The sequence below is a fragment of the Ambystoma mexicanum genome, chromosome 8, assembly GCF_040938575.1.
Source record: "Ambystoma mexicanum isolate Mex_15411 chromosome 8, UKY_AmexF1_1, whole genome shotgun sequence".
In the NCBI taxonomy this organism is placed as follows: domain Eukaryota; kingdom Metazoa; phylum Chordata; class Amphibia; order Caudata; family Ambystomatidae; genus Ambystoma; species Ambystoma mexicanum.
The window spans coordinates 827,866,196-827,879,509 of NC_090929.1; the positions used below are offsets into that span (position 1 = coordinate 827,866,196).

At 37.5% G+C, this 13,314-nt stretch overlaps 1 protein-coding gene across 4 annotated transcripts in view; it reads right to left on the reverse strand.

Annotated features, from left to right (window-relative positions):
* The window catches only part of LOC138472491 (cGMP-dependent protein kinase 2-like), a 2,724,950-nt gene that overhangs the window by 1,063,287 nt on the left and 1,648,349 nt on the right, over nucleotides 1-13,314 (reverse strand). For all 4 annotated transcript variants that reach the window (XM_069610703.1, XM_069610701.1, XM_069610702.1 and 1 more), the window contains exon 9: nucleotides 455-523. In XM_069610703.1, coding sequence (XP_069466804.1) covers nucleotides 455-523 — 69 coding nt within the window. The remainder of the gene's footprint in view (nucleotides 1-454; nucleotides 524-13,314) is intronic.

Here is a 13,314-nt window from a genome sequence, read left to right on the forward strand (position 1 = left end):
ATCAACCAAATTCAGCAGCAGCAGCCCAACTGGGCAAAAACAAAGATGCTGAATGCTTTCCCCCAAACAGTGAACGAGGCCACACAATGCAGCAGCAGCCCAACTGGGTGAAATCGTAGATGTTGGAAGATTTCTCATATTTTGTCTTTTTGTCAAATAAATAAAACAAAGGCATCAGAATACTGCAATTGCCCAATTGGGCTTACCTCAAGGATCCTGAAAACAGCACATGGATGTAGAACGCTGAATTAGGAATAGGTATCATGGCAGTGCAGTGAGAGAATATGCTGCCAGCCACGAGGCAGCTCGGAGTAGGAAAGGATGAATGGGGTACCAGTGCGCAGCAAATGTTTTATTGTCGGTCTCTCAGTAAAATTTTGACTATTCTTATGATTTAGATACAACAAATCACTCATCCCTGAAACAAAGCATGAATGTGATCAAATATACTTACTCTCTGTCAATCACAAGGCACTGAGTGTCATCTTCTTCAGCCACAATGTTGGCAGAGCGGACATCTTCACTGCAAAACACAACGGATGTTATAAAATGGTGTTGTGTTGTATAATTACCCCCAAATTCTTTTCTTCGCCTCCATTCCATATGCAATATTTGTATCATTTGTAGTAGCTACTGGCACCACTACAACACATTAGATGCAACCATACTTTCATATAATTTACAAACAAAGCAAAATAAATACCGGGCATCCGGAAAGTTTTACATCCATCTCCTTAAAAAGCCTATTACTGTCCATCTATGTATATTTTGAACACATATATGTAAAGATTAACTATGGCCATAACAAAATAACGCAAGGAGAAGTCTTGAGTAAGCACAATCATTTTCATAAAACATGTCACCTCAGATGGGGTGTTTGGGAATTGTTAACCATAACTTACATGAATTATAAAATAGATATAAATACAACATTTTTGTGTTAACATTTACAGAATAGGCACAGTGTTGGAAAACAACGGCTTCACATTTGTTACTTACCTCACAATTTAATAAGAGTTTCAGCATTAATTTACAGTGAGTATGGGTGTTCCTTTAATTCTAAGCATCAATAATAGAATTTCTCACTTCTTTTGGCATTGTAATCTCAAAGGTAGTTCAGTTTTGTTCCGTTTAGGACTCATACAAATGTTATCATATAGACTGCATGTTTCACTTGAGGGAATCCAAAATAAATGTCAAGCAGCGACAGAAAAGTAGGGACACTTTTTTCTATTTGTTTAGGAATACATCAACATAGTGCAATTCAAAAATACATATAGAGTACTTAAATAATACTATTTTGGGAAGATTAGGTTGGGGATATTGGTATAAGCCACCCTATAGGGTGGTTCAACATATCGACTCAAGATAATTTTAAAGTTTTCAAAAACCAGCCTACACACTAAAATGAACTCACACTAACCCTTTATACCAAATCCACTACATAATAAAACCTTATGTACTGCCAGCCATAATAGTAGAGCAGTTGTCATCTTTTAACTAATGATTTCCCTGGGACAGCAATAGATGACAATATAGAAGAAAACTGGTGAAAAAGTCATAGAATAGGTCTTGAATGTGTTCATGAATCAGATATTTTCTCTACTTTATGGTACATTGAATTTACTATTAATGGGGCATGTATTTGTATTGTATGGCAGAAATTGGGCCTCATTACGAGGAGGGCGGTAAGGGGCTAACAGCGCCGGTAAAGGTGCTGGTGCCGTTAACCCCATACCACCCTATTACTAGGTCCCCTAGCGTTATTAACGGGCCCTTTGTTACCATCATCCGCATTCCCATTGAGCCCTATGGGTCTCAAATAGGAATGGGGATTCATTTTTACCAAGTCCATGTAATGGGCGATTACCGGGTCCGTCAAGGTCGGCATGACCAAGTAATTGCTCATTCCATGGACCTGATAAAAATTCATTACCGGTGGCAGCTGTGCCCTTATTAATGAGGCCCACTGTCTTTGTGATGATTATTCCCAGCTTTCAGATAGAGGGCCTCATTACCCACTGGCACTACCGGCCATTTGCCTCCGACCTCGAAATACTGAATCTGCCTCCTTACTTCCTATGCAACAGGGACATTACAAGCCCAGCCGGAACGGTAAGTCAGGTGGGGGATTCCGTAAGTCCCCATTCCAGTGGAGTCCCATGGGATTCCATGTGAATTCAGACTACATGATAACTCTGCCTACCGGGGCTGTTGCACCGGGCAGGGTCAGACCAGCTGGGTGCAGTGGTCCCTGCAGGCAGACTTGTAGTGTGGCAGACCGGAAACAAGGGTGCCGGTAAGCTTACCAGCACCTTTGTAATGAGGCCCAGTGTGTATTCACAGGTTCATAGGTGGTCACTGATCCAGTACTGCTGACGTAAGGTTACAGGTCATTTGTCTGTCGACCAAATGACTGGACAGCCTGACGTAATTAGGATTCAAACATTGCAAAGGGAATATAATGGTTGCTTCAGTCTCAATGTTTCATTATTTTGCCTGTTTCAATTAACACAACTTCCCAACAGACATTGTATTAATGTAAAATTCAATAAGCAGCCAAATGTATTTTGGATAATAAATTATGGCTTAAGAAATGCAATGATAAGCAATGTATAAGTACCTAAAACAAAAACCCTAAGCAGGGATTGTAATAATGCATACAACATTATCGACAGCAAATGTCATGGAATAAGGGAATAAGGGAAATGGGAAACCGGACGCAGAAGAGATAAAAAGTTTCAAAAAATGACTCAGTGGTTGAATACTATTTTTAAAGGGTGTATAATGTAAATCGACACCCATAGGGATGCTCGAGGCCAAACACTACCTAGGCACGCCCGCCCCTATGGTGTCACGTCAAAAGAAGATTCTGGAGAGAAATTGATTTTATTACAGAGGAAGAATAGCTGAACAGGGCAAACCTGTAATGTCTTTTTTGTTCTGTGCATGTTTTTCCTTGCAGGATCATCCTTGTACAGAGATTATGCACAGAAATCGCTTCAATCTTTGCCTTTGACATATTTTTTCTTATTTTCTATGAAGGAGGACAGAGACTGAACGTGGTCAATTTGTACCTGAACTGAAAACATTTTACTTACAGTCATTCTGGTTGTGCCTCCAGTTCACACACAACTTTTCTTCAGAAGTGCTGGTTATGTTTATGGCTTAAAAAGCTGGCATATTTCTTTTCTTCAGCCAACCTCCTGAGAACTATTAGAGAATGTATGATATAAAGTATTTGTGCAGTAGATGGATTAACATTTAGAATTGGGAGGTGAGTTGCCTGTGGTTAGATGTACTTAGGCCACATACATGGTAGCATATTTGCAGGTGCATACATATAGGTGGGTTTCGAAAACCCAAGTAAAATTAAATGTGAACAACAGTGTCTCATGAAGAAAAAGATTCATAGCGGGCCGAGGATGTACCAGAAGTGAGATTGAAATTAGATATAAGCAGTGAACTGCGCCAATTGACAATAATACAATAATAATTGAATTATGTTTTTAATTCCATTCCACAGCCTGACACGTGTTTCGAGCAAAGCTCTTTTTCAAAGGCTGTACATAGTAACAATTATACAACCAGTAACCCATTCATTAGTGATATACATCATGTCAATTGGGCAAACATCAAGGGGTAGCAAGGGAGATGGCCAGAAGAAATCAGGACATCATGGCATTAAATTAAAAGGAACATAGTATAATATAAGTCATTTTACATACAACATTTACCGTTTAAGCAGATGATCCATCCGGTTACAAACCCAAAAAAAGAAGAAAAAGAAACATAACATAATAAGATAATAAGAGATTAGGTGTGTGCGGTGGAAAATCAACCATAGATAACATAATTTGTAAATCAACTCAAGGACGACTGACTAGATAATTACCGTTGAACCTTGTCCAAAGGAAACTATACGGCAAAAAAGATAAATTAACAAGGATTATCTAATGTCATGTGCATTCAAACGCCAACAATTATCCCACAGTAGATATAAAATTTAGGTATAATTACCTTAATATTACTTGCGGTTGCAATAACCATTAATTAATTACTGCAAAAAGTCCACAGCCAAAAAGGAAAAGTTGCGCGTAGATAACACCAACCAACCAATTCAGGACGAGTCACGTATCCATTACCAATATTAAATTGGACAATTACCAAAAGAAAAAGAGAGGAAACCGACTCTTAGTTAAATAAAATTAATTAATTACAACATAGGGATCATATCGAAAGAGCACAAAAGTTTCTTACCAGCCTTCCGGCAACAACAATGTACAAAGAGAGAGTGCGCGCGCGCAATGCATCTCGTAGTAGTTAAAAAGAGAAATAGATCGCATAGGCAGCAACAGCACAAGGCATACCGCGGCGGCCATGTTAGGTGAGGGAAAGAGCCGGTTATTGATTAGATCAATAAGGCCAAGTTATGTATAAAGCACACAATCTATCGGTGCTATACACCTGAACATCATAATTTAGTCGAAAATAAAGTTAAAGGTGAGCAATACATAGAGCGCACTTGTTAAGCTGATGATGAAAAGATTAGTCTTGGTAATGTATAAGAATATGTTATCACAGGTTGTGTATTCAGCCGCACACATCCATTAATACATCAAGAAAATATACAAACAATTAGGTATTCAGAAACGAAATTAAATAATATGAAGCACGGTAGTTCAGGTGTAGCTACCTAAGTATCAATGACACCAAACCAACTCTAAACATAAAATTAAATCATAAGAACACATGAAATTCATGATCGGAATTAAGTCCAAAATTTACTAATCTGTGTTTACAAATAAGTCTAGCCTCTAATTGTCTAAGTCTAAGTTCCATATTGCCCCCTCTTTTTAATGGACGTATTTGAGACAGCCCAATAAATTTCAAAGCCTTGAAGTCATCGAGTTGATGTAAAGTCTGCCAATGTAATGCCAGTGGATATTTGGCATCCTGTTTGTGCAAAGAAGCCAAATGCTCCCGAATACGCATTTTGAGTGGCCTAATAGTGCTCCCGACATAAAATAAGCCACAGACACATATAATGCAATACACCACAAATTTTGTGTTACAATTAATGAATGAATTGATAACATGTTTACCTGTTGTACCAAAATCAAATGCCTCAGATTCAAATACATGTGAACACATGTTGCAACTCCCACATTTGTGAAACCCATTCGCACGACCCAGTTCTAACCATGTTCTAACAGTAGGTGCCGGTGCCATGAAAGAGGGGCATAGAAGATTTTTAAGAGTAGGAGCTCTACTAAAAACTATCGATGGATTAGGTTCCAATAATTTGGTGAGATCCTTGTCTAAATGGAGTAAGTGCCAATGACGTTTTAGTATAGCATACACCTCATTACTATCACTGGTGTATCTAGTGATCAGCCTAATTTTATTAAAGCGCGTATTAGCTGAGTTCGTTCTAATTTTAGGTTTAAGTAAATCAGCCCTCTTCATACTGGACACTTCGCGTTCAACCTTAGTAAGAAGGTTTGGTTGATAACCCCGTTGTACAAATTGATCGCGAATAAACAGTTTTTCCGCATCAAAATCAGCATCCAGAGAGCAATTGCGTTTGGCTCTAATATATTCACCTTTCGGAATGTTGTTAATAACAGAGCGTATGTGAGAACTAGATGAATGTAAAACTGCATTGACCGAGGTAGGTTTACGGAAAGTTTTAGTAATAAAACCCATAGGGGACTTAGAAATGTTCAGGTCAAGAAAATCCACAGAATCATTTGAAACATGATGTACGAATTGCAAACCCCAATTATTGGCATTTAAAAATTTGACAAATTCATTTAGTTCAGCCACATTGCCAGTCCAAATCATAAAAACGTCATCAATATATCTTTTCCAAAGATATATTGACGGTGAAAAGACATTATCATGAAACACATATTGTTCTTCAAATTGGTGCATGAATATATTCGCTACAGAAGGAGCAAAACTGGCTCCCATTGCAATGCCAATCAGTTGTTGATAATATGTATCATTAAAAAGAAACACATTATTTTGCAGAGCACAAAGAAGAAATTCTTTGATCATTTCAATATGAAGATGGTATGATGCTGATTTGTGTCGGAAAATATAAGTAATGCTACCAATTGCTTTGTAGTGATCAATAGAAGTATATAATGATTTAACATCAAGTGTGACCAATAATATTTCAGAAGTACAAGGCAATTGTGCAAGAATTTCAAGAATATGCATAGTATCTCTTAAATATGTGGGTGTAGAATGGACCAAAGGTGCAATACATTCATTGACATACACTGATATAGGTTCCAAAATTCCCCCCTGGCCACTAATAATAGGTCTACCTTCAGGTATCTGATCAAATGTCTTATGAATCTTAGGAAGAAAATAAGCAGTTGGCATTGTGGGTTTATCAGAAAACAAAAAACATTTTTCCACATCTGTAATGATTCCTAATTTATACCATTTATCAATTAAAGAATGCACTTTATTACGTATTTGAGCAATAGGATTGTTTTTCAAAATGGCATAGCAACCTGGTGAGTTCAGATGGTCAAGTGCCATGGAGATATAATCAGCTTTGTCCATAATCACGACGTTACCGCCTTTATCAGCCTCCTTAATTACCAGCGAATCATTAGATGCTAATTTGTTCAGGGCGGAACGCTGTGCTATTGACAAATTAGAATTTGTGAATTGTGAACGAGAAGAGCAACGATCAACTAATGTGTGAATATCATTGGTCACAACCCGATAGAACGTATCTATAACGTTGTCATCTGACAGAATTGGAGTAAATTTAGATTTATTTGCAAATTCTTTAATTGTCAAATTACGATGCTGAATATCTAATTCATGCATCGTATCAAGAAGGTTAGATTCACTGTCAGACATTGACTCATCAATAGACATGAGTATATGGGTACTCATCATCGTTTGCAATGAAATTTCTGATAGTGCAGCGACAGGTGTCGTAGGAGAGTATTGTTTGACCTGTGTAGCAAAAAACTTCTTGAGCTTCAGCTTTCTGATAAATTTAAATAGATCAATTTGAACCTGCACGATATCCTTAATGCAGGATGGAGCAAATGATAATCCTTTATTTAGCAATGAGTGTTCTTCTGGAGAGAGCTGATATTGACTTAAATTATGAATTAAATTTATCTGAACTGATTCTGAACGGTTTGATTCTGTATTGATTTCTGATATGAGGCTCTGGTTAGCCGTTGACCTAGTGGAGCGGCGTTGACGCCGCCTATGTTGGCCGCCCCTTGATCCCCTTGGTTTGGACCGAGCGTTGCGATATTGGCAGTGGGTGGTAGACGAAACCTGACCTGTTTTCTGATAGCCTCTTGTCTGTTGCCCTTTTTGAATCTTCTCATCTGTTCCAAAAAAGGTGCCGGAGATAAGCTAGATGGTTCTGACAATTCAACAGATTCGGCATCTTCTTCATCCCGTGATTCGTCATCACGAGGTGTATTCCCTAAGGCATTTCTGTTAACAGATCGATCTGAATCACTTTCGACATCAGAACTGACAGGTGAAGAAGCCGCACTACTATTCCGCGATCTCGACACTTCATCAAACTTAGGTTGATAAGTGTAGACCCGGTTGTCTCGATAATCCCTATCATCTCTTGAAAATTTCCTGCATTTTCTCATTTTAACCTCATCCTGATGCCTTCTCAGTATATTATACATTGTTTTAAAATTTTTATCAATAGTTGCGGCAGGTGCATCAAATAATTGAATTTCTTGTTTGAGTACGTCAATCTGTTGGACAATACGAGAATGTGCTCTTTTTGCATGTTCAATAAGTAGAAGTAACATTTTGTTAGAGCTGTTGGTGAGGTTAGTTTCCCATTCCACTGCCAAATCATTATCCTGAGGATCTTCAAAATCCGGTAAGATAAGAATACGCAGACCTCTTGGTATTTTATTTTCTTGAGTATAGTGTTGCAACGTGGTCATTTCCCAAAATTTATTGATTTCTCTAATGCTCAACCTCTCAAGCTTAATGAATTTAGATCTAAGATCCTCAGTAATATTCGGTAAACGTTTGAACGGGTTCAAAGTAGAACCCCGAGGTGCGAATAGTGCTTTAATATCCGCATCTCTAGTGAGAATATATTCTGCTGCTTCAGCCATGATTTAATGAAGAGTACAATGCACTGCTGCTGGGTTCAAGACCTGAAATTGACAGTAAAACAAGATGGTCCAAAGGCCTATGTGAACGACCAGCGCAACTGCACAAGAGTTAGAAGTTTAAAAAGGCAGCGTTCAACATGAGAGTGTGAGGGAACCCGGACCAAGGACCCTCGATAAGAAGTAAATTAGATATAAGCAGTGAACTGCGCCAATTGACAATAATACAATAATAATTGAATTATGTTTTTAATTCCATTCCACAGCCTGACACGTGTTTCGAGCAAAGCTCTTTTTCAAAGGCTGTACATAGTAACAATTATACAACCAGTAACCCATTCATTAGTGATATACATCATGTCAATTGGGCAAACATCAAGGGGTAGCAAGGGAGATGGCCAGAAGAAATCAGGACATCATGGCATTAAATTAAAAGGAACATAGTATAATATAAGTCATTTTACATACAACATTTACCGTTTAAGCAGATGATCCATCCGGTTACAAACCCAAAAAAAGAAGAAAAAGAAACATAACATAATAAGATAATAAGAGATTAGGTGTGTGCGGTGGAAAATCAACCATAGATAACATAATTTGTAAATCAACTCAAGGACGACTGACTAGATAATTACCGTTGAACCTTGTCCAAAGGAAACTATACGGCAAAAAAGATAAATTAACAAGGATTATCTAATGTCATGTGCATTCAAACGCCAACAATTATCCCACAGTAGATATAAAATTTAGGTATAATTACCTTAATATTACTTGCGGTTGCAATAACCATTAATTAATTACTGCAAAAGGTCCACAGCCAAAAAGGAAAAGTTGCGCGTAGATAACACCAACCAACCAATTCAGGACGAGTCACGTATCCATTACCAATATTAAATTGGACAATTACCAAAAGAAAAAGAGAGGAAACCGACTCTTAGTTAAATAAAATTAATTAATTACAACATAGGGATCATATCGAAAGAGCACAAAAGTTTCTTACCAGCCTTCCGGCAACAACAATGTACAAAGAGAGAGTGCGCGCGCGCAATGCATCTCGTAGTAGTTAAAAAGAGAAATAGATCGCATAGGCAGCAACAGCACAAGGTAGACCTATTATTAGTGGCCAGGGGGGAATTTTGGAACCTATATCAGTGTATGTCAATGAATGTATTGCACCTTTGGTCCATTCTACACCCACATATTTAAGAGATACTATGCATATTCTTGAAATTCTTGCACAATTGCCTTGTACTTCTGAAATATTATTGGTCACACTTGATGTTAAATCATTATATACTTCTATTGATCACTACAAAGCAATTGGTAGCATTACTTATATTTTCCGACACAAATCAGCATCATACCATCTTCATATTGAAATGATCAAAGAATTTCTTCTTTGTGCTCTGCAAAATAATGTGTTTCTTTTTAATGATACATATTATCAACAACTGATTGGCATTGCAATGGGAGCCAGTTTTGCTCCTTCTGTAGCGAATATATTCATGCACCAATTTGAAGAACAATATGTGTTTCATGATAATGTCTTTTCACCGTCAATATATCTTTGGAAAAGATATATTGATGACGTTTTTATGATTTGGACTGGCAATGTGGCTGAACTAAATGAATTTGTCAAATTTTTAAATGCCAATAATTGGGGTTTGCAATTCGTACATCATGTTTCAAATGATTCTGTGGATTTTCTTGACCTGAACATTTCTAAGTCCCCTATGGGTTTTATTACTAAAACTTTCCGTAAACCTACCTCGGTCAATGCAGTTTTACATTCATCTAGTTCTCACATACGCTCTGTTATTAACAACATTCCGAAAGGTGAATATATTAGAGCCAAACGCAATTGCTCTCTGGATGCTGATTTTGATGCGGAAAAACTGTTTATTCGCGATCAATTTGTACAACGGGGTTATCAACCAAACCTTCTTACTAAGGTTGAACGCGAAGTGTCCAGTATGAAGAGGGCTGATTTACTTAAACCTAAAATTAGAACGAACTCAGCTAATACGCGCTTTAATAAAATTAGGCTGATCACTAGATACACCAGTGATAGTAATGAGGTGTATGCTATACTAAAACGTCATTGGCACTTACTCCATTTAGACAAGGATCTCACCAAATTATTGGAACCTAATCCATCGATAGTTTTTAGTAGAGCTCCTACTCTTAAAAATCTTCTATGCCCCTCTTTCATGGCACCGGCACCTACTGTTAGAACATGGTTAGAACTGGGTCGTGCGAATGGGTTTCACAAATGTGGGAGTTGCAACATGTGTTCACATGTATTTGAATCTGAGGCATTTGATTTTGGTACAACAGGTAAACATGTTATCAATTCATTCATTAATTGTAACACAAAATTTGTGGTGTATTGCATTATATGTGTCTGTGGCTTATTTTATGTCGGGAGCACTATTAGGCCACTCAAAATGCGTATTCGGGAGCATTTGGCTTCTTTGCACAAACAGGATGCCAAATATCCACTGGCATTACATTGGCAGACTTTACATCAACTCGATGACTTCAAGGCTTTGAAATTTATTGGGCTGTCTCAAATACGTCCATTAAAAAGAGGGGGCAATATGGAACTTAGACTTAGACAATTAGAGGCTAGACTTATTTGTAAACACAGATTAGTAAATTTTGGACTTAATTCCGATCATGAATTTCATGTGTTCTTATGATTTAATTTTATGTTTAGAGTTGGTTTGGTGTCATTGATACTTAGGTAGCTACACCTGAACTACCGTGCTTCATATTATTTAATTTCGTTTCTGAATACCTAATTGTTTGTATATTTTCTTGATGTATTAATGGATGTGTGCGGCTGAATACACAACCTGTGATAACATATTCTTATACATTACCAAGACTAATCTTTTCATCATCAGCTTAACAAGTGCGCTCTATGTATTGCTCACCTTTAACTTTATTTTCGACTAAATTATGATGTTCAGGTGTATAGCACCGATAGATTGTGTGCTTTATACATAACTTGGCCTTATTGATCTAATCAATAACCGGCTCTTTCCCTCACCTAACATGGCCGCCGCGGTATGCCTTGTGCTGTTGCTGCCTATGCGATCTATTTCTCTTTTTAACTACTACGAGATGCATTGCGCGCGCGCACTCTCTCTTTGTACATTGTTGTTGCCGGAAGGCTGGTAAGAAACTTTTGTGCTCTTTCGATATGATCCCTATGTTGTAATTAATTAATTTTATTTAACTAAGAGTCGGTTTCCTCTCTTTTTCTTTTGGTAATTGTCCAATTTAATATTGGTAATGGATACGTGACTCGTCCTGAATTGGTTGGTTGGTGTTATCTACGCGCAACTTTTCCTTTTTGGCTGTGGACTTTTTGCAGTAATTAATTAATGGTTATTGCAACCGCAAGTAATATTAAGGTAATTATACCTAAATTTTATATCTACTGTGGGATAATTGTTGGCGTTTGAATGCACATGACATTAGATAATCCTTGTTAATTTATCTTTTTTGCCGTATAGTTTCCTTTGGACAAGGTTCAACGGTAATTATCTAGTCAGTCGTCCTTGAGTTGATTTACAAATTATGTTATCTATGGTTGATTTTCCACCGCACACACCTAATCTCTTATTATCTTATTATGTTATGTTTCTTTTTCTTCTTTTTTTGGGTTTGTAACCGGATGGATCATCTGCTTAAACGGTAAATGTTGTATGTAAAATGACTTATATTATACTATGTTCCTTTTAATTTAATGCCATGATGTCCTGATTTCTTCTGGCCATCTCCCTTGCTACCCCTTGATGTTTGCCCAATTGACATGATGTATATCACTAATGAATGGGTTACTGGTTGTATAATTGTTACTATGTACAGCCTTTGAAAAAGAGCTTTGCTCGAAACACGTGTCAGGCTGTGGAATGGAATTAAAAACATAATTCAATTATTATTGTATTATTGTCAATTGGCGCAGTTCACTGCTTATATCTAATTTACTTCTTATCGAGGGTCCTTGGTCCGGGTTCCCTCACACTCTCATGTTGAACGCTGCCTTTTTAAACTTCTAACTCTTGTGCAGTTGCGCTGGTCGTTCACATAGGCCTTTGGACCATCTTGTTTTACAGAAGTGAGATTGGCCTTGAAAGAAAACAATCATTGTTTGTGTAGGTTAGAACAGGAGGGAAGGAAAGGATGTAAGAGTAACATTATTCCATGAGCAGGATGAGATTGTTTCAAGCAGAATCTTGATCAAAGGTCGTCATAGTTTGAGGTTGAAGCTGGGAATGACATGAGCTTGCATGTGATATGGTGAGAGGTGACATCATATGAAGAAGGTGGGAACATTTAAAGAAAATGTACAGAGGGGTGTAGGTGAATGAAGGGAGTTGAAATAGAGAAAAATAAGAAGAGTTAAGGGAACTGGTGGTAAGAATCGCAGCTGGCTGACATCAGTGTTAGAGTTTGCTGAAGTCTGTGACTGGGGAGGATTTGATGTTCGGTTCAGTGGCATTGGTCTGACAAGGACGAGCTGAAGGCTACCTAGCTGCATGATTGTGAGTGTGGGGAAGAAAAAGCCCAAGGACAAGATGGACCATCTTAGATACGGAGAGGCAAGAAATAATTTGCACGGTAAGTATAAAAAAGAAATAAAATACCTCCTGCAGAATAATTGGCAAGGTGCGAGATGTCACGCAAAGCAGCATTTCATTAATCTTTATGGTACCAAAATGTTAATGATGTAAGCTGGATCTAAATTCCAAGTAGGAGTTTTTCTCTTTATCACAGAGGGTTAGAGTATAACGAGCCATTCAATGATAGATGAGCAATGGAAGGTCACAGACAGTCAAAAACATTTTTTTTTATATATCTTTGCAATAACCAATGAATGCAAAAATCTAATTGTATCGGTTTTGAATGCCATGCCATCATAAATGTTGATTTACGCGGATACCTTAAGATAGCTGTTCATGTGAGTTGGTGTCTGTGCACAACAAGTCATGTGACAAAATTGATGGATTGAAGCTGATGAGATTGCTTATATAAACCGCATAGTTTTGAAAGGGTGTAGGTAGCAGTCTTTCTTTGATTTAGAAGTAAATAAATTGAGGTAACAAAACATTACAGTACTAAGTCTGATGTTGCATAGCTGAAGGTCCAGAACAAAACAATAGGA